At 41.6% G+C, this 22,384-nt stretch overlaps 1 protein-coding gene across 1 annotated transcript in view; it reads right to left on the bottom strand.

The window, feature by feature from the left end:
* The window catches only part of LOC101342297 (membrane-spanning 4-domains subfamily A member 4A-like), an 86,947-nt gene that overhangs the window by 62,918 nt on the left and 1,645 nt on the right, over nucleotides 1–22,384 (bottom strand). The window contains exon 2 of the mRNA XM_023743178.1: nucleotides 5,167–5,253. Within this exon, the coding sequence (XP_023598946.1) occupies nucleotides 5,167–5,238 (72 nt within the window). The 5' untranslated portion in view covers nucleotides 5,239–5,253. The remainder of the gene's footprint in view (nucleotides 1–5,166; nucleotides 5,254–22,384) is intronic.

Below are 22,384 nucleotides of genomic sequence, written 5' to 3'. Positions count from 1 at the left end.
TGGAATGGACACAAATATGAATCTCTTCCAGTTGGTTGTTCAGGTATCTGTCTTCCAAATTTCTTGGCATAGACTAGTGGGTAACTCCTGTGTTGCATCTGTTGGCTGAAACATCTCGATTGGTATTCCGTCAATTTCCGAAGCCATGTTTTTCGCCATTCCCTTCAGGGCAGCTTGGACTTCTTCCTTCAGTACCTTCAGTTCCTGATCATATGCTACCTCCTGAAATGGTTGAACATCAACCAATTCGTTTTGGTACAGTGATTCTATGTATTCCTTCCACCTTCTTTTGATGCCTCCTGCATCATTCAATATATTGCCCATAAAATCTTTCAATACTGCAACTCGAGGCTTGAATTTTCCCTTCAGTTTGTTCAGTTTGAGAAATGCCAAGCGTGTTCTTCCCTTTTGATTTTGTAACTCCAGGTCTTTGCATATTTCATTATAATACTTTACTTTGTCTTCTTGAACCCCCCTTTGAAATCTTCTGTTTAACTCTCTTACTTGGTCATTTCTTCCAGTCACTGTAGCTACTCTACATATAAGAGAAAGTTTCAGAATGTCTTCTGTCATCCATTTTGGTCTTTTCTCTCCTTCATCTCTTTTTAATGATCTTCTGCTTTTTCTCATGTATGATGTCTGTGGTGCAACAAATTACTTAATATGGCCCTTCTAGCCATAGTCTGTGTAACTCCCACCAAATGTTTGTGTGGAACTAGGTTAATAACGTATATGGAACACTAATGAGGGGATTGGTCAGTTTTGAAATCCTGTTAGGCTTAAAATGAGTTGTCCCAGTACCAGGAAAAGAGAATCTCATCACCACCAAAAAAGAGAAGCCGGGAGTTGAGTGTGTCCTTTGGACCCAGGATCACTGTGCTGAGAAGCTCCTGGAACCAGGAAACGGAAAAAGAGAAAGAGAGACAGAGAGAAATGGCAGCAGGAGAGACTGGCAGGATAAGGAGTAGTGGGCTTCCCTGCCCACAGCACAATAAAGCTGAGTGCCTTCAGGCAGGAGTCTTGCTAGCAGAATAGGGTGCCTCTGGACACTGGTGGAACTAGGTTTGCTGACCCATGGAGCTAGATCTGAGTGCCTTTGGACTGATGCTTATTGGCGGAATGGGTTGCCTCAGGTTACTTATCATCAGAGCTAAAACTGCTTTGAAATACTTGCCTGAGCTGAGCAGTGGCCAAGGGGAAAGAGAGAGGCATGCCTGCAGGCACGGCTGACAAAAGGCTGTTCTGATTGGAGAACTGTAACCTGCGCATTCTTGAACCTGAACTATAACCTGTTACTTCCCTAATAAACTCCATAACTGTGAGTATTGTCTGTGAGTTCTGTGTGGCCAGCCATCACAGTGAATTATCGAACTCAGCAGAGAAGTAGAGAGTTCTGTGGAGGGACCACTGGTGTCAGAATTGGTAAAGGTGGCAGAGAGAGCAGGCATGTCTGACCTCTACCTCATAGGAATCAACTTGGGCTGTTGATCTTCATTCTCCTTCCCCCTCATGAAGTTAGAATGTCAGACCCCACTGCCCTCCATTTTTACAATGCCCTTGATGTCATCCCACAACTCATCTGGTCTTCTGTCATTAGTGTTTAATGTGCCAAAGCTATTTTTGAGATTGTCTTTCAATTCAGGTGGGATATACTTAAGGTCATACTTTGGCTCTCATGGACTTGTTTTAATTTCCTTTAGCTTCAACTTGAACTTGCATATAAGTAATTGATGGTCTTTTACACATTTGGCCCATGGCCTTGTTCTGAGTGATAATATTGTGCTTTTCCATCATCTCTTTCCATAGATGTAGCCAATTGGATTCCTGTGTGTTCCATCCTGTGAAGTCCACCTGCATAGTCACTGTTTATGTTGTTGAAGAAAAGTATTTCCAATGAATAGGTCATTGGTCTTGCAAAATTCTATCCTGTGATCTCCAGTGTCATTTCTATTAACAAGGCCATATTTTCCAGCTGATGATCCTCTTTCTTTGTTTCCAAGTTTCACATTCCAATCACCAGTAATTATCACTACAATGTGGTTGGTGAGTGAATTTGAAACATAGTCCCTTGTAGGAGTATGGATATTATCTTATCACTGACAGCATTTTACTTCAGAATAGATCTTGAAATGTTCTTTTTGATGATGAATGTGATGGCATTCCTCTTCAATTTGTCATTCCTGGCATAGTAGACCATATGATTGTCTGATTCACAATGGCCAATACCAGTCCATTTCAGCTCACTGATGCCTAGGATATCAATCTTTATGCGTTCCATTTCATTTTTGAAAACTTCCAATTTTCCTAGATTTATATTTTGTACATTCCATGTTCCAATTATTAATGAACGTTTGCAGCTGTTTCTTCTCATTTCGACTCATGCCAGATCAGCAAATGAAGGTCACAAAAGCTTGAGTCCATCCACATCATTAAAGTTGACTCTACAGCTTTTCCCCAGTCATATTTTGAGTGTCTTCCAACCTGAAGTGCTCATTTTCTGGCACTATATCAGACAATACCTGCTGCTATTTATAAGGTTTTCACTGGCTAATTTTTTTTTTTTTGGTAGAATCAGATGGTGAAGCACTTCTTCCTAGTCTGTCATAGTCTGAAAGCTCAGCTGAAACCTGTCCATCATAGGTGACCCTGTTGGTATTTGAAATACTAGTGGCATAGCTTCCAGCATCATAGCAACATACAGGCCTCCACAGTACAACAAAATGACAGACAGTGGTGGACCATAGTAAAAGTTTAATGGTAGCTATCATTGGTATTGGAGCCCCGGAGGCGCAGTGGTTAAGTATTTGGCTCTAACCAAAAGTTCGACATTTGAGTCCACCACATGCTCCTTGGAAACCCTATGGGGTAGTTCTACTCTGTCCTATAGGGTCGCTTTTAGTCAAAATCGACACAATGGCAATGGGTTTGGTTTTAGATTTTGATATTTTTGGCATTAATATTATTAGATATCTAAAGCATTCCCAGACATAAGATAGCATTTGTTCTACTTCAAACTTTGAACCTCTGCTGTAAATAGGCAAAGGGGAGCATAAAGCCAACACTAACTATCTCTTCTCAACTTTGTAGAGGTAAATAAATGGAGGCCCCTGAATGTGAATCAGTTCCTGATTTTAACATCAACATTGTTATAAAGTTTTCTCCTATTGTTAGCGATTGAAACTTGATATTTTATTCTCATTTATACTCTCAATTTTCAGAAAATTATTTTGTGTATTTATTGGGGGGGGCACTTTTTAAGTTTTCTCAAATATAAATTTTATTTTTAAATTTAGTTTTAATTATAGTTATTAAACTAATGAAATAAAATTGATCTAATAGTCCCATTTGCTAACATAAACCATTTACTATGACCTGGTAGTCATTGGGCCAGACACTATAAATTGCCTGTATAACAACCACCTCCCTTTCTCTTCCCTGCTAACAAAACCATCATTTTTTTTAGCATCCCACAAGTTTCAAGGTAGAATGAACCCTCCCCAGTCACAGTGGTAAATCTTGATGAGACCAAATCAATAACGGCAAGTCTATCCCCATAACCCATAGCTGATTTGGAATATGTATATAAAAGATTTCCAAACACCGAGCTAAGTCAAGAAGTCTGACATGGTCTACCAGGAGTCCTTGATGAGGTCCTGCATCACCAACCAAGGACCAGCCTGGAAATGACTTGCCACTGTCCTTCTCATTTTGAAATAATCAATGGTTTCAATATATAAGCCATTCTGGGTTAGGTCTTTGGTTATATGCTTCTGTAAAATATTATAACTGATATATATTAAATATTTAATTTGCCTAATTTTATATGTCTTTTATATTATTATTCCCGTATTAAATATAAAAACACTGAGTCAGAGGGAGGTTAGATATATTTCTCAAGGTTATATAAATACAAGGTAGAGTTAGATAGGACGCTGTCTCCAATTATTTTAGAAGGTACTCTACTCACCATTACTGACCCCCCACATTGGGTAACCTATGTATACTGAAGTGGGTACAGTTCCATAAATTGGAAATGAGACACAGATCATTATTATTCCCAAGCTGAGGTTTATCAAGGCAATCGGGATCTGGACAACCTAGAAATGACAAAAGTAAAAACCAAGTATCTGCCACAGAAATGGTACCCAAGCCAACCTTCCTCCAACCACTGAGTTACTTTCTTAATTGTTTGAAATAGTCAGATGTGCTTCTTGATATTCTCTTGTCAATTTTTTTCCATATAAAGAACTGTGAATATAGTAACTTACCAAAATTATCTCTTGGGATATCTGTCTTTGCCCCAAGAATTTCAAATTGAAAAAAGACGGTGCCAGGACCTGCTCAGAGACACTGTACCCATGTACCGGTATCCATGATGCTACTGCTATGAAAACTATTGCTCTCCTTTGTCACATGCCCAGCCAGGGGAGAAACAGGAGTTAAAAAAAAGTCTTCTAGCAAGGATAAGTGACCTGAAGGAAGGAGAGGCCCTACAGGGAAAGAAGAGAAAAGAGCATATATGATACGTTCTTGGGGTATGGGACCTGAGGCCATGACCGTGAGGACAGAGGTCAAAAATTAAGGATGTTTGAGTACAGTTGTCCTGTGACATTGAAAACTATTCAAAGTGTCCACAATGACTTTGTCCCAGTGCTTTAAAGCCAGAGCTACAGATTAAACTTTTATACTCACTGTCCTTCCACTAGCACTAACCTGTCTTTCTTTACACCCTTCATTACTTTCAGGAAAATCTACTTAAGAATCCAGAGGAGAAGTGCACAGATGATATAAGAGTTTTCATCATCTGAAGAGCAAGACAGGCTGAGAAAGTAACACAGAGAGAGATACTAACAATTGGCAGCCATCAGGTATCAGGAAGGCCTGTAGAGGGGACCATCTAGTCCACACTTGGCCTTTTCTTTTGCTGCTCTTCCATGGGAAGTTAAATATATTTATCATGGATGACCTACAAGGATTAGAAGCATGATGTTATAAACTATTCTGCCTTTTTTTTTTCAAGTGATAGGGCCTGAATATCAAATACTGCCGTCCCAAAGATAAGTTCATGTGATATGAGGCTTGTAGGGGAGAGTATTTATCATTAGGTATGATCAGTTTTGAGTTTATAACATCATTGACCTTTTCCCATATGTACACCTGACTTACCCCGAGGTACCTGAGTACCCTCTTCAACTTCATACTTGGTTGCATTGATCCTGATGTCAATGAGTTTGTCATGGCAACAAAAAGGTGCTACAATAAGAAATATAGTTCAGTATGAGATCTTGGAAATGACAAGAGAGGAACACTTTGAGGCAGGTTCCTCTGTAAGAAAATCACTGTTCTGCATTCCTTCACTAAGTTATAGCAGCTGTTAGGACATTTCACAACATGTTAAATAGGTAATTTATTTCCACATCCCTTATTTACTCTTTCTTGGGGAGGAAGGAAAGAGCGGACTACATGATTCCTGAGAGCATGATATTCATTTTGCCATGTGGTTAGTGTTTGTGCCTATCTCTCTTTTCCAGTTTATTTCAAATTGTTCAGAAGAGTCAGGGTTGTCTTCTGCTTCCTGCTCTCATGGAATAAACCAGACAGATGAAAAATGGCGTAGGAGTGGTGTCTGACCTCTTCTAACTTCACAAGGTGGAAGGAGAATCAAGATCAACAGGCCAAGGCTGATTCTTATGAGGCAGAATTCAGATATGCCTCCTCTCAGCCATCTTTACCAAATCCAAAACAGATCGTCCCTCCCACAGTATTCTCTACTTCACTGCTGGGTTCAGTAATTCAATGCAATGGCCACAAAGAACTCACAGACAATATTCATGATTATGGAGTTTATTAGGGAAGTAATAGTTACAATTCAGGTTGAGGAACACTCAGGATACAGTTCTTCCATCATGACAGCCTCTTCCTAGCCCTGGCCCTTGGCCTCTCTCCAAAGACATTCAGCTTTCTCCATGGGCTGGGATGCCATCACACTGTCTCTTTTTGCTAGGTCTCTGCTGCCGAGTGCCTGCTGTAGCTTCTCTCTGCCTTCAGTGTTAACAGCTCTCTCCCTCTTGGTTCCATGAACTTCTCAGTGCAGGGATCCTGGGTCCAAAAGACTTGATGGTTCCTTCCTGTTCTTCCTTGGGGTGGTGAGATCTTCTCTCTGCTCTGGAATTGGTTCTCTTTTAAGGCAAAACTGACCTATCCCCTTGTGGGCCACAACTGTCATATTTGTACAGTCTCACCCAATCACTTGTGTTGGATTTACAAGACCATGGCTAGAAAGGTCACAAAAAAGTGACTCATCACACCGCAACAAAGGACTAGGCAAAGGGCAGTGCTTTTCTTTCTATTGCAAACTCTGCTTTGATGATAACCAAGTTTGTAAAGTAGGTTACATATTAAATGCTGTTGAGTAGTGTGATGTTTAAGATTGTATGTCCACTTGGTTGGGCCATGATTCTCAGTGTTTTGGCAGTCATGTGTTGTTGTGGTCAATTTCCTGTTGAGATTTGATATGTGAACACCCCCTTGATGGGATCTGCTGTGAGTAACCAGTCAGTTGAAGGGGAGTTTCTTTGGGTGTGTGGCCTGCACAGAGTGTGGGCAGATGTTCTGGAAGGGGTGGGAGGCTTTTGCTCATTCTGGATCCTGCAGCTGGCTCCTGTTAGTCTGACCTCCAGTTCTTGCACTTGAGCTAGCAGCTTACCTGTGGTCTTGCCTGCTGATCTTGGGATTCATCAATCTTCACAGCCTGTGAGCAACAGCCCTGCTCCCTGACATGCCAATCTTGGGTTTCGCAGCCCCTGCACCTATGTGAATCAGGAGAAGCCTCTCTCCTGACCAACAGACTTGGGACATTACAGCCTCTTCAACTGCATGAGCCACTTCCTTGAGATAAATCTCTCTATGTATATATACTTATATTCTTTGCTGGTTTTGCTTCTCTAGAGAACCCAGCCTAAGACAAGTAGGTACAGGAGACTTGGTAGAGGAGTGGTTAAAGCACTCGGCGGCTAACGAAAATGTCAGTGGTTCAAATCCATCAGATGCTCTGTGAGAGAAAGATGTGGTAGTCTGCTTCTGTAAAGATTACAGCTTTGGAAAACCTATAGGGCAGTTCTACTCTGTCCTATTGGGTCATTATGAGTCAGAATCAACATAATGGTAATTGGTGAGTAGGTGTATTCAGACTGAACTGTACATTTGAGCATTCGCTGGGCAGAATACAGGAGCTAGATTTTAGAGGGGAGTGCAGAATAGATAAGGGCCTTCATTTTGGCCTTAAATCTAACCCACAACCTCTAATCCATTTTGACCTGGAAGAACTGACTCTCTAGTCTTAAATTCAAGTTATTATAATAAAGGTTATAATTTGATCTCCATTTAGCAATTCCTCCCAGAAGGGAAGAGCATTAACTTTCAATTCCAACATTCAAAGAGCTAAACAGCAAATATCTAGCCTTTCTCAAAATTTCTCTTTCAAAGAAAGTAATGTAGCACAATGAGAAGTGTGTAGAGAGGATTATTTTGGATCCCTATAATTGTGCCTAATATAGAGTGGCAAGAGCTACAGGTAACAAAAACCATAAGAGAGTTACAGAAAACTTCGTGTCTTCTCTTAGTGGAAGGACCCATAATTAACTCAGTTGTTCATGTTAAAAACCTAGGAGTTCATCATTGATGCCTTCTATTACTCACCCTCTGTGCCCAGTCATCTTCTTCTGATCCTTCTGATCACAACCAGTTTTCAATTCTGTGCACTTTTCCCACCTTCTCAGACCAAGCCATCATCCTACTTCTTAGGAATATTTCCTTAGCTTCCCAATGTTGTACCATGTGCACTCATGGCCCTGTATGGATAATTCTTTCCCACTCTGTAGTCAGAGTTGTTGTTTAAAAGGAAAAGACAATAGTGTTAAAATCCATTGCTGCAGGTTGATTCTGATTCCCAGTGATTCTACTGGGCAAAGTAGAACTGCCCCACAGGGTCTTCAATGCTGTGAATCTTTAAGCAAGCAGAGTGCCACTTCTTTCTTCCTTGGGGAACAGCTGGTGGGTTGAAACTGTCAACCTTCTGGTTAGAAGACAAGTACTTAACTTCTGTGCACCCAGGGCTCCTGACAATAGTGTTACCCTCTTTAATCCTCCATTGGCATTTCACTGCTCTTAGTATAAAGTTAAAAATTTTAGGGTTGTTGAGAGGAGAACCTCTGCTACTTAGCCTACATCTATTACCCTAACTTACCTTGAATCCCTCTCCTTTTTATTTCCAAAGCCCCAAATATATTTGACTCATTTCAGTTCTTCCAAATCAGTAATCTCTTTCTTATATTGAGGCATTCACACATGTTGAGCATATTGCTAGGAATGTTCTACCCCTTCCACGGCTGCCCTGCAACAAAAACCCACCTCAGCATCTGCTCCTTCTCATTCACTAATGGTATTACATACATTCTGCCTTCTCTCAAACACAAATTCACTCCTCACCAACTTCTTATAAATGGCTTACTCAATTATGATATTGATGGTGGTTTAAGAAACCTGTGTTATTTCTCTCTTACACCCTAGAAGCCAAAATGGTTGTACATGAACTTTTTTTCTCTCAGATGCAAAGGAGCCTCTTTGTTCATCTCTGAGACATACCATCAGAGAAAGGCTTTAGAAACTGTGGGCCCTGTATTATCAAATACCCTTGCTGGTCTTTTTCTATATTAAACAGCTCTCTAGTAAGACTTTGTACTTTGCTGAGGACAGTGATATTATATCCATATGATGCTTCCAAGTGGCTCTGTACTCTTGGTATATTTCTGTCCCACAGGCATCTGTCATTTAGTCATACTATGGAGGCTTGCAGTTTTACTTGATACTGGAAGCTATGCCACCTGTATTCAAATACCAACAGGGTCACCCATGGGGGACAGGTTTCAGCTGAGCTTCCAGACTAAAAGGACTGGGAAGAAGGACCCAGAAATCTACATCTGAAAAGAATTAGCCAGTGAAATCCTAATGAATAGCAGCAGAACATTGTTTGATATAGTGGTGGAAGATGAGCTCCTCAGGTTGGAAGCACTCAAAATAAGACCGGAGAAGAGCTGCTTCCTCAAAATAAAGTTGACTTTAATGATGTGGATGGAGTTAAGCTTTTAGGACCTTTATTTGCTGATGTGGCATGAAGAAAAAAGAGAAGAAACAGCTGTAAACATCCACTATTAATTGGAATGTGGAATGTACAAAGTATGAATCTAGGAAAATTGAAAGTTGTCAAAAATGAAATGGAATGCATAAACATCAATATCCTAGGAATTTTGAGCTGAAATGGACTGTTAGTAGCCATTCTGAATTGGATATACATGTGGTCTACTATTCCAGGAATGACAACTTGAAGAGGAATGGCGTTGCATTCATCGTCCAAAAGAACATTTCAAGATCTATGCTGAAGTACAACACTGTCAGTGACAGTATAACATCCATACACCTGCAAGGAAGACCAGTTAATATGACTACTATTCAAGTTTACACATCAACATCTAATGCCAAAAATGAAGATACTGAAGACTTTTACCAACTTCTGTAGTTTGAAATTGACTGACCATGCAACAAGAATGTATTGATAATTACTGGTGATTTGAATGTGAAAGTTGGAAACAAGGAAGCAGGATCGGTAGTTGGAAAATATGGCGATAGTGATAGAAATGATGCAGGAGATGGCATGATAGAATTATGCAGGAAGAATGACTTCTTCATTGCTAATACCTTTTTTTAACCAACATAAACGGCAACTATACACATGGACCTCACAAGATGGAATACACACTAATCAAATCAACTACGTCTGTGGAAAGAGATGGTGGAAAAGCTCGACATTGTCAGTCAGAATAAGGCCAGGGGCCGATTGTAGAACTGACCATCAATTGCTCATATGGAAATTCAAGTTGAAACTGAAGAAAATTAGAACAAGTCCAAAGTACAACCTCGAGTAAATCCCACCTGAATTTAGAGACCATCTCAAGAACAGATTTGACACATTGAACACTAATGACTGAAGACCAGATGAGATGTGGAATGACATCAAAGACATCATACATGAAGAAAGCAAGAGACCATTGAAAAGACAGGAAAAAAAAAAGAAAAGACGAAACTGGATGTCAGAAGAGACTCTGAAACTTGCTCTTGAACATTGGGTGGTTAAAGCAAAAGGAAAAATGACGAAGTCAAAGGGTTGAACAGAAGATTTCAAAGGGCAGCTCAAGAAGATAAAGTATTATAATGACATGTGCAAAGACCTGGAGATAGAAAACCAAAAGGGAAGAATACCCTTGGCATTTCTCAAGCTGAAAGAACTGAAGAAAAAATTCAAGCCTAGAGTTGCAATATCGAAGGATTCTACAGGGAAAATATTAAATGATGCAGGAAGCATCAAAAGAAGATGGAAGGAATACACAGATTCACTATACCAAAAAGAATTGGTGGTCCATCAACCATTTCAGGAGGTAATGTATGATCAGGAACCGATGGTACGGAAGGAAGTAGTCCAAGCTGCACTGAAGGCATTGGTGAAAAACAAGGCTCCAGAACCTGACGGAATACCAGATGATATGTTTCTACAAACAGATGCAGTGCTGGAAGTGCTCACTCCTCTATGTCAAGAAATTTGGAAGACAGCTACCTGGCCAACTGACTGGAAGAGATCCATATTTATGACTATTCCCAAGAAAGGTGATATAAGTGAACACAGAAATTATAGAACAATATCACTAATATCACACGCAAGTAAAATTTTGCTAAAGAATATACAAAAGTAGCTTGAGCAGTATATCAACAGGGAGCTGCCAGAAATTCGAGTCGGATTCAGAAGAGGATGTGGAACCAGGGATATCATTGCTGATGTCAGATGGATCCTGGCTGAAAGCAGAGAATACCAGAAAGATGTTTACCTGTGTTTTATTGACTATGCAAAGGCATTCGACTGTGTGGATCATAACAAATTAAGGATAACATTGCAAAGAATGGGGATTCCAGGACACTTCATTGTGCTCATGAGGAACTTGTGCATGGATCAAGAGGCAGATGTTGGAACAGAACAAAAGTATACTGCATAGTTAAAATCAAGAAAGGTATGTGTCAGGGTTGTATTCTTTCCCCATACCTATTCAATCTGTATGCTAAGCAAATAATCCGAGAAACTGGACTATATGAAGACGAACTGGGCATCAGGATCGGAGGAAGACTCATTAACAACCTGCATTATGCACATGATACAACCTTGCTTACTGAAAGTGAAGAGGATTTGAAGCACTTACTAATGAAGATCAGAGACCACAACCTTCAGTGTGGATTACACCTCAACATAAAGAAAACAAAAATCCTCTCAACGGGACCAATAAGCAACATCATGATAAATGGAGAAAAGATTGAAGTTGTCAAGGATTTCATTTACTTGGATCTACAATCAATGCCCATGAAAGCAGCAGTGAAGAAATCAAAAGACACATTACATTGGAAATTGGGGCAAAAGATAAAGTGTGGAATAGTAAAGATGTCACTTTGAAGACTAAGATGCGCCTGACCCAAGCCATGGTGTTTTCAATCACCTCATATGCATGTAAAAGCTAGACAATGAATAAGGAAGACCCACGACGAATTGATGCCTTTGAATTGTGATGTTGGTGAAGAAAACTGAATACACCATGGACTACCAGAAGAAGGAACAAATCTGTCTTGGAAGAAGTACAACCAGAATGCTCCTTAGAAGTCAGGATGGGGAGACTACATCTCACCTACTTTGGACACGGTATCAGGATGGGTAAGTCCCTGGAGAAGGGCACTTGCTTGGTAAAGGTTCAGCATAAAAGAGAAAGAACCTCAATAAGATGGATAGACACAGTGGCTACAACAATGGTCTCAAGCATAACAATGACTGTGAGGATAGCACAGGACTGGGCAGTGTTCCATTCTATTGTACGTAGGGTCACTATGAGTCAGAACCGACTTGAAGGAAGCTAGGAACAACAACAACATATTTCTGTGGTAATATTGGTCAGAATCTACTCACTCAGGGCTAGTGCTCTGTCTACCCAAGGATGTCTGAACTTGAGTTCATATAACTGTTTAAGAAGCCCTAAGGGGCAGCTCTCCTCTCACATAGGGTCTCTATGAGTCAGAATGAGCTCAATGGCACACAGTAACAACAACAACCTTCATACCACGACACACATGTGGTCTCCATGAATAAAGGTGACTTGACAGCAGCTAACAACAACAACAAACTTTCACACCACAGAAATCTATATGCTAATTACCTGGGCAGGTAAATTACCCAAGGACAAAAATTTGTGTTTACTCTTCAAGGCTCAACTTCCCAATATACAAGTACCAAGGACTCCAAAATAGTACAGAATATCGGATGGATAGGAGGGACATTTCTTCCAAATTAGGAAATAATCTGAATGCTAGTCTTGTCACAGTTTCTGTGTCATATATCGGCTATCCACAACTACAGTGTATTCCTCCACCCATCACCAGTCCCCAAATTTATGTACCTTCCCTTGTCCCCATTCTCTTTAGCAAAGACTTCTCCCAAAACACCCAAAGTGTACCTGTAAAGGGACACTTGAACCACCCCAAACTAGAAGCTAAAAGTGGCCTCATCCTCTCTCATTCCACTCCCTTCAAGAGTCCTTGGACCAACCAATGAGAAAACCTTAAGACCCAAAACCTAGGAGGGCAAGTCCCCTGGACCTACCTTTTTTCAAGCCTTTGGTGTCTGCTGTGTGTCTGTTGAGTGCTGGAAGATGCTCTGAGGAAGGGCTTCCTGGTTTTTCTGCCCAGATACCACCACCCTCCCCAACTCCACACCTCACTCAGCTTTAGATCTGCACTCTTCTTCTAGCAGTTTTTCTAAATCTCAAAGGCTGAGAATTTCTGAGAAGCACAACTACTTCCTTTTTTACATGGGAAATGCTAACTGATTTTGTGTCCCTCATATGGTAGTGGAGCCCTGGTTGCATAGTAGTTAAGAACTCAGCTGTTAATCACAAAGTTTGGTGGTTCAAGTACACAAGCTGCTCCTTTTGAAACCCTGGGACAGTTCTGTCTATTGTGAAATTTGCTGAGTGAGCCGTGGCTGCTCATGCATACAGTGTTCTAGATGAAACAATAGTGGTTATTTCTGTAGATAACAGTGAATGAGTATTTTCTGTGTGCCATACTGTACTCCAAGATTTTTATACAAGCAGAGGAATTTAATGGTATTTAGAATCCATTTTAAAGCCTCCTTTTCACAATTTCACATATTTTCTTGTGTATGCAGAGAACTATTTTTCGTAATTTTGTAAACTATTGGACGCTTAGTCAAGGCAGGCAGCATGCTGATTAATAGTGTTGCATTGTAACCATGGATGTGAGGAGTTTCCAGGTGATTTTTACCAGCTTGCCAGCAGTATTTCTTGGTAACAATGAGATTGGTGATTTGCAGCTGCCCTCAATGCGATCCCAGAACTCTCTGACATTGGAGCTGGTTGTGTAGCCAGACATGCCTATATGACCAACCCGGTGTAAAAAACCCTGGCCAACAAGGTGGTCTGTTGGGTTCCTGATGAGAGACAAAATATGCATCACAGAAAGAAAGGGCAGATAATTGGAACTCATGCCTGACCTTTCTGGACCCCTTGTTGTCAGGCAGCCTGGTATGATCATCCTTCCTTTAATTCTGGGGGTTGATTGTATCCTTTTCCTGTAATAAACCCTAGATTGTCAGTATTGTCATGTTGGGTTCTGTGAGTCTTCTTTTGAAATGGAGCCCTGTCTGACAGCCACAAGGAGCCTGAGTGGTGCAAGCTATTTGTCATTGGCTGTTAAGGCAAAGGTTGCCAGTTTGAACCCACCCAGCGGCACCAAAGAAGGAAGGCCTGGATATCTACTTCTTAAAAGATTACAGCTGAGAAAATCCTATGAAGCTCAGTTCTACTCTGTAGCACATGGGGTAGCCATGAGTCACTAAGGAATTATTAATAAAATCAAAGGATGGTTCTGAGAAAGGGGAAATAAATAAACTTGATATTGGAGTGGGTGCTGAACCACCTTTGGTATAAAATGTAAATGACAGTATACCTTGACCTCAGCAGCTAGCAAAAGGAATGCATAGGGAACCGCAAACAAATGGCAGATCCTGCTTTAAGGCTGAGCAAAAGCAAAGGTAAGCTCAGAATCTCCTTTGGTTCATCTTTGCCCTCTCTAGCAGGAATATGGAGGTCCGACGAAAGGAACCCAGGCAACTAGTCCATTAATTTTTTACACCTGTTGGAGGTATTGCTTCTGAAAAAGATAGTTCAATTGGGGTATACTCACAATGGAGGGCAGAAATCCATCAAAGGAAGGGGTTAATCAAGGTGCCCTGGTGGCGCAGTGGTTAAGAGCTTAGCTGCTAACGGAAAGGTCAGCGGTTAGAACCAACTATCCCTCTGTGGGAGAAAGATGTGACAGCTGGCTTCCTTAAAGATTAGCCTTGGAAAGCCTATGGGACCATTCTACTCTTTTCTATAGGGTCACCATGAGTCAGAATTGACTCAGTGGCAATTGGTTTTGGAAGGGGTTAATCAATGAAAAACTTGGAGTCATTCTGTAGACCATTACAAGCAGCTGCCTGATGAAATCCTACTAAAATAGATCTTGACCCCCAAGAAGATAAAATACTTAGGAATAAATCTAACCAGAGATGGAAATGATCTAGATGGTGAAAACTACAAGACACTACCGCAAGAAACTAAAAGAGACCTGCATAAGTGGAAAAACATTCCTTGCTCATGGATAGGAAGATTCAGCATTGTGAAAATGTCAATTCTACCCAGAGCGACCTACAGATACAATGCAATCCTGATCCAAATTCCAATGGCATTTTTTAATGAGATGGAGAAACCACCAACTTCATATAGAAAGGGAAGTGGCCCCGGATAAGTAAGGCATTACTCAAGAAGAAGAACACAGTGGGAGCCATCACACTGCCTGAATTTAGAACCTATTATACTGCCACGGTAGTCAAAACAGATACATAGACCAATGGAACAGAATTGAGAATCTGGACATAAATTCATCCACCTATGAGCAGCTGATATTTGACAAAGGCCCGAAGTCCGTAAATAGTCTCTTTAACAAATGGTGCTGGCATAACTGGATATCCATCTGCAAAAATCTAGAACAGGATCCATACCTCACACCACACACAGAAACTAACTCAAAATGGATCAAAGACTTAAATATAAAATCGAAAACAATAACGATCATGGAGGAAAAAATAGGGACAATGCTAGAAGACATAATACATGGCATAAACACAATACAACCCGTAAGTAACAATGCATAAGCACCAGAAGAGAGACTAGATAACTGGAAGCTCCTGCAAATCAAACACTTATGCTCTTCAAAAGACTTCATCAAAAGAGTAAAAAGACAACCAAAGACAGGGAAAAATCTTTTGGCTACAGCATGTCCAGTCAGCATCTAATCTCTAAAATCTACAAGATACTGCAACACCTCAAAAAGAAAAAGACAAATAACCCAATTGAAAAAAGGGCAAAGGATATGAATAGGCACTTCACCAAAGAAAACATTCAGGTGGCTAACAGACAAGTGAAGATATGCTCACCATCATTAGCCATTAGAGAAATGCAAATCAAAAGTTCAATGAGATACCATCTGACCCCAACAAGGCTAGCATTAATCCAAAAAATACAAGATAATAAATACTGGAGAGGTTGTGGAGAGACTGGAACACGTATACACTGTTGGTGGGAATGTAAAATAGTACAACCACTTTGGAAATTGATTTGGCGCTTCCTTAAAAAGCTAGAAATAGAAGTACCATATGATTCAGCAATCCTCTCCTTGGAATATATCCTAGAGAAATAAGAGCTGTCACATGAATAGATATACGCACACCCATGTTCATTGCTGCACTGTTCACAATAGCAAAAAGATGGAAAGAACCTAGATGCCCATCAACAGACGAATGGATAAACAAATTATGATATATTCACACAATGGAATACTACACAACGATGAAGAACAACGATGGATCTGTGAAACATAACATGGAGGAATCTGGAGGGCATTATGCTGAGTGAATTTAGTCAGTCACAGAAGGACAAATATTGTAGAAGACCACTATTATAAGAACTCAAGAAAAGGTTTAAACACAGAAGAAAACATTCTTTGATGGTTACAAGGGTGGGGTGGGATGGTGAGCATTATTCACTAACTAGATAGTAAATAAGAATTGTCTTGGGTGAAGGGAAGGACAGCACACACTACAGGGGAAGTCAGCACAACTGGACTAAACCAAAGCTAAGAAGTTTCCTGAATACAACTAAACACATTGAGGGACAGAGTAGCAGGGGCAGGGGTCTGGGGACCATGCTTTCAGGGGACATCTAGATCAATTGGCATAACAAAGTTTATAAAGAAAATGTTCTGTATCTTACTTTGGTGAGTGGAATCTGGGGTCTTCAAAGCTAGAAAGGGGCCATCTAAGATGTATCAATTTGTCCCAACTCACCTGGAGTAAAGGAGAATTAAGAACACCAAAGTCACAAGGAAAGTATTAGCACAAGAGACAGAAAGGGCCACAAAGACCAGAGACTTCATCAGCCTGAGACCAGAAGAACTAGATGGTGCTCAGCTACCACTAATGACCACCCTGACAGGGAACACAACAGAGAGTCCCTGACAGAGCAGAGAGGAGAGGGGTGCAGAACTCAAATTATAGTAAAAAGAACAGACTTAATGGTCTGACTGAGACTGAAGGATCCCCGGATACCACGGCCCCCGCACTCTCTGTCAACCCAGAACTAAAACAGTTCCCAGTGCCAACTCTTCAGACAAAGATTGGACTGGACTATGGGACATAAAATGATACTTGTGAACAGTGTGCTTCTTAGCTCAAGTAGATACATGAGACTAAATGGGCAGCTTCTGTCTGGAGGTGAGATGAGAAGGCAGAGAGAGTTAGGAGCTGGTTGAATGGACATGGGGAATCAGGGCTGGAAAGGAGGAGTGTACTGTCACAGGATAGGGAGAGCAATTAGGGTCACATAACAATGTATGTATAAATTTTTGTATGAGAGACTAACTTGAATTGTAAACTTTCACTTAAACTGCAAAAAAAAGAAAAAAAAAAGATTTTGAGAACTTCATTACTCAGTGGAGAGGAATGTTGGGATCACCCTCAACCTTAACTGGCTGCTGCCTTTTGGGGAATGTTTCATAAAGAAGCCCCTAGATGACTAGAATCGATTAAAGGAGGGCTTCACCATCAGACATAACCAGAGAAGGGCTAATGCCTTGCTCTTTTGTGGTATAGACGGTCAATGTTGACTGAAGCCACAGACATCCACCCAGTGCAGACTGGCTTTGTGGTGGCAAAAACAAGCTCCCAAATGGGATGCCCGTCACCCAGGTTATGATTGATACTTGAACAATTGTTCTTTCTTATTGTGAAATCAGGGAAAAACATGAATTGGTTGTCTCTTAATAACAGATAAGTGTTCCTAGTTTAGAAGCCCTGGTGGTGCAGTGGTTAAGAGCTCGGCTGCTCACCAAAAGGTCAGCAATTCAAATCCACCAGCCACTCCTTGGAAACCCTATGCGGCAGTTCTACTCTGTCTTACAGCGTCACTATGAGTCGCAATCAACTTGATGGCAATGGGTTTGGATTCCTGGTTAGGTTTTGCTTGCTTGCGTGTTTTGTTTAAATGCTTGCTACAGGTTGATGGAAAGTTGAAATTTAGATTAATTTCTATCACTGTGTATACTGTATTTAGGGAAAAGTGGCAAAGTGAGTATTTTTTAAAAACATATTTAGCCAAATACACCTACCCCTCACTTATTGACTGTATCATTATATGACATTTATAATTTATGGAAATAGTAAAAAATCTACCATTGAACTATTTTTCACATTAAGGAGGAGTCCAGACAAGAGGGAGAGGAGGAAAAGGGTGAGGTTTATGAGAGGGAGTAAAGACTCTCTGGCCACTGGTGGTTTGGTGGTTCTTGGTACCTGGGCAGGCAGAGGAGCCAGGTCACCTGTGGTGATAACAGTGCTGGCTGGAGGCTTTCAGAAGGCATGAGACACTGGGCCATGTGGAGGGACCAGGAGACAGGGCTGTAGGAGTTGGGGACAGGGGGCTCGGAACTATTTTATTCCAAAGAAGCCTCTCTTCAACCTCTGTAGCCTCTACCAGGCCCTGGTGGATTGGCCTTACCTGTCTACAGGCCAGGGAGCTGCCCGCTGTTAAGGTCCCTCTCCAGGGCCAGTGGAGCGGCAAGGTAGAGAGGTGAGACGTGGGGGTCCTCGTGAAGGCCTGGAGCTCGGCCAGCTGATGATGGGACCCAGCTGTTCTAGAGGCTGTGGGCAACCGCCGACCACCGCCACAACCACCCTCAACCCTCAGGCTCCGCAGCAGAGGAGAAGGCATGGTGGGGAAAGTGGGCTGGCTTCAACAGGTACATTTAATGACGTGTTGTGGGCGCCCTAAGAGCTGTGAGTGGGGGTACTTCTGCCACAAAGACAGGGTGCTGCCTGAAGTCTCGAATAACTTTGATTTTCAAATAATTACCTGTTCTTTAGAATGTAACCATGTTAGTGAGGAAGGGGTGTAAATATTTCATTTTTAAGCAAATTACTTGTATAGTCCTTGAGACTTACAACAGGTAGCTTGTCTCCATACACTAATGAGTAAAATGCATGTGACGAAACATAAAAGACAAAAAACAAAACCACTGCCATTGAGTTGATTTCTACTCATGGTAACCCCATGTGTTACAGAGTAGAATTGCTCCATAGGATTTTCTCACGGATGAACAGGCTCCTGTGGAGCCACTGGGTGGGTTTGAACCACCAACCTTTCAGTTAGCCGCTGAGTGCTTAACCATTTGTGCCTACTATAAAAGAGTTTTAACGCCATGATAAATCAGTGAATTCCTTTTGGCAATTAAGAGGTACAAGGAAAAGCTGTCTCCTTTGCTTCATTGTTCTCCACTGAATCATTCTGCCTTATTTGCTGGGAAATGTCTATGACTTTTTCGCCAGTCTTTCTTGTTCTCATTGGTGCTGTAGAGTCAATTCTAACTCATACTAACTCCGTGTGACACAGTAGAACTGCCCCATAGGTTTTTCTTGACTGTAATCTTTACAAAGGCAGATTACCAGGTCTTTCTCCTGTGGATTTGTAACCAATAGCAGGGTTAAACTGTTCTCCCTCTTCCCATCACCTCCTGGACCTTTGAGTTCTTGATAAGACATTTCTGTGTAACAACACAAAGTCATCTTAACTGCTTCTCTGCTCGAGACCACTTCACGACTCACCAACCGCACCCCCTCCATTCTGACATGAGCAATAAGCCACAAAGCTGGCCTTAGATAAACTTCATGCGTCATACCCCCCAGCCGTCATATCGCACCCCCACTGCACCCCCATACATGTTAATTAGTTCCTGAAATTGCCTGTCTAGTGTCAGAAACTTCATGAAATACGCATAAGTTCCCTAACCTGAACCCTATTAAAAAAAAGCCAAACCTACTGCCGTTGAGTCAATTCTGACTCATAGCGACCCTTTAGGATGGAATAGAACTGCCACGATAGAGTTTCCAAGGAGTGCCTTGTGGATTCGAACTATAGACCTTTTGGTTAGCAGCTGTAGCTCTTAACTACTACACCACCAGGGTTTCCTCCCGAACCCTATAACTGCCCTAAAATCCCCATCCTCAGAGAAGTTGATTTGAGGCTTAATCTCCAAGCTCCTTGCTTTACCAGCTTGCAATAAAGTCAACTTTCTCTTTCTCAAAGACCTGGTGTCTCTCAATTGACTTGAATGGTCACATCAGGCAGGACCCATTCCCATCCAGTTATAAATTCTGGCGACCCAGATGGGACCTTTATTCTGCTTCTAACTTTGGCTGCCCAGCTCCTGGGAGCACCTCCGGCCACTGGGCATGACCGCCTCACCTTAGAGCACACAGGCTTATTTCTCTGGGAGACTACAGTGGAACCGACCTTCACGGCCAGAGCTGTGCCCGGAACCATGCTGACCTGCTTTTTTTGAGACAGAGAAATGGACTCTGGGTAAGGATCCTAATTTGGTGAGTACTGTGCAAGTGGTGTCACAAGTACCTAAGGGCTTCTGAGGGGGTGAATGACTTAGGATCCTGGGGAGAACTCAAGAGAACTGCTGTTTTGTCAGAACCTGGGTGGTTGAGGGTCATACCAGTGAGAGCCCAAGAGAACTGCCATTTCTGTCAGAATCTCAGTGGGTGAAGGTTATGCCAGTGCAAGCCTAAGAGGATTGCTATTTCTGCAGAATCTGGGTGAGGGATGTTTATGCCAGTGTGAGCTCAAGAGAACTGCCGTTTCTATCAGAATCTGTTTCTACCAAAATCTGTGTTGTTGATGGTTATACTGCTCTGGTCATAAGAAACCCCTGTTGCACCTTGGCTGTTGTGATTCTAATACTCCTGGTTTTTCTGGTTTCTGATTTTGGCCTAGGCTCAAGTATGGGGAACACACTAAATATACCAGTGTGTAGCCCCTTAGGATGCATCCTAACTAATTGGGATTTTTTTTGGTTATGATCCTATGGAAAAAAAAAATAGGATGAAATTTTTCTGTGATATTGGGTAGCCACAATGTCAATTGGCTGATGAGGAACGTTAGCCTCAAAATTGTTCCCTAAGTTGTAATACTATTCTCCGGTTAGACTTGTTTTGCACCTGGGAAAGTAAATAGGATGATAAAATGTATGTTGATGACTTTATGTCCTTATAACAACAAAAACATTCAAAAGCAATGTAGAGTTATGGTTCAAACTGAGGTAAAGAGACAAAAGGTCTTTGATTCCCCAGGGGAGGATGATATTTCCCCTCTTCCTCCACTGTCAGCCCCAACATTGTATCTGCCAGAACTCTCTGGGCCAATTGAGACAATATCAGAAATGCTTTCCCTGCCACACACTTGAAGTGGTGTGACATTCGGATGGGGGATTTCTCTACCTGAAACAGGGCAAAAGGCAACAGGGTGTCCACTAAGACAACTTCCTACCAGGTGGGAGGAAAGTAGAACTCCAGGATTAGTCTGGGTACACATTCCATTCTCTACTTCTGATTTTTTCAGTTCGAAAAACAATCTCCTTCCTTATTGAGAGGACCAAAAACTATGGCAGATCTTTTCACTTCCATCTTTGCCACCTATTGCCCTACCTAGGCTGTTTGTCAGGCACTCTTAGATATTCTTTTGAGCTGGAGGAGCAGAGATTAATCTTAGGGAAAGCCAGGGAAAAAGCAGAACATCTCCATCAGCCCAACAACCCTATTCAACAAGCTCCTGATTTAGCAATACCTTCTTCTGAGCCTAGCTGGGACCCTAATAATCCTCTGGAGAATGGCAGGCTCAACCATTTTTGGATGTGTCTTGTTGCACGGTTGAAAGGAAGTGCTTCAAAACAGAAAAAATTAAATAAGGTCTATGAGGTCCATCAGGAACTGACTGAGGATCCATCTGCCTTCCTTGAAAGAGTTTTTGCCGCATTCTGACAATATACAGATGTATACCCAGAAAACCCAGAGAACACAAAAATGATAAACATGGTATTTATTGGACAAAGTGCACCAGACACTAGAAAAAAGTTACAAAAAGCCCAGGCGAGTCTAGGTATGAGCCTAGCACAATTAATTGAAATAGCCTTTAAAGTGTATACCAACAGAGACCAGGTCCAGGAAAAGAAAGAAACCCAGTATTCAAACAGCAAGCAGCTTTCCTCTCAGCTGCTCTGGTTTGGGGACCTTTAGAACCAGGCCAGCATAACCATCTGAAGGGTCAACTGCCCTGGGGATTGTCCGAATCCTCCTTCTCCTATGTTGAAATCAGTATGCTTATTGTAAACAGGAGGGTCACTGGTAGAAGGAATGTGTAAACCAGAAACCCAGCCAAAGCCCAGCTGTCCCTGAGATGCTTCAATCTGCCTAGCACAAAGATTCAGACTGAGAAGGACCAGGAGCATCTATCCACCTTCATCCATCTGAGCCCCTGGTTACATTAAAGGTGGGAAATAACTGAGTAGATTTTCTTGTTGATACAGAAACAACCTATTCTGTTTTGAATCACCTGAAAGGATCACTTTCTCCCCAAACTATGCAAGTAATTGGGGTAACAAAAAAGACTTCTACAAGCAGGGCTCATCTGCCAGCGTAAACCTGCTTTCAACACTCCGGTGCTCCTGGTAAAGAAGCCAAAAACAGGAACATATGGGTTTGTGCAGAACTTACACACAGTCAATCAGGTAACTGAAGACCTGCACCCTATAGTTCCAAACACTTATGACCTCCTAACCTCCCTGT

This window comes from Trichechus manatus, unplaced genomic scaffold (genome assembly GCF_000243295.1).
Source record: "Trichechus manatus latirostris isolate Lorelei unplaced genomic scaffold, TriManLat1.0 scaffold00240, whole genome shotgun sequence".
Taxonomy (NCBI): domain Eukaryota; kingdom Metazoa; phylum Chordata; class Mammalia; order Sirenia; family Trichechidae; genus Trichechus; species Trichechus manatus.
This window is presented reverse-complemented; position numbering and strand designations above follow the sequence as displayed.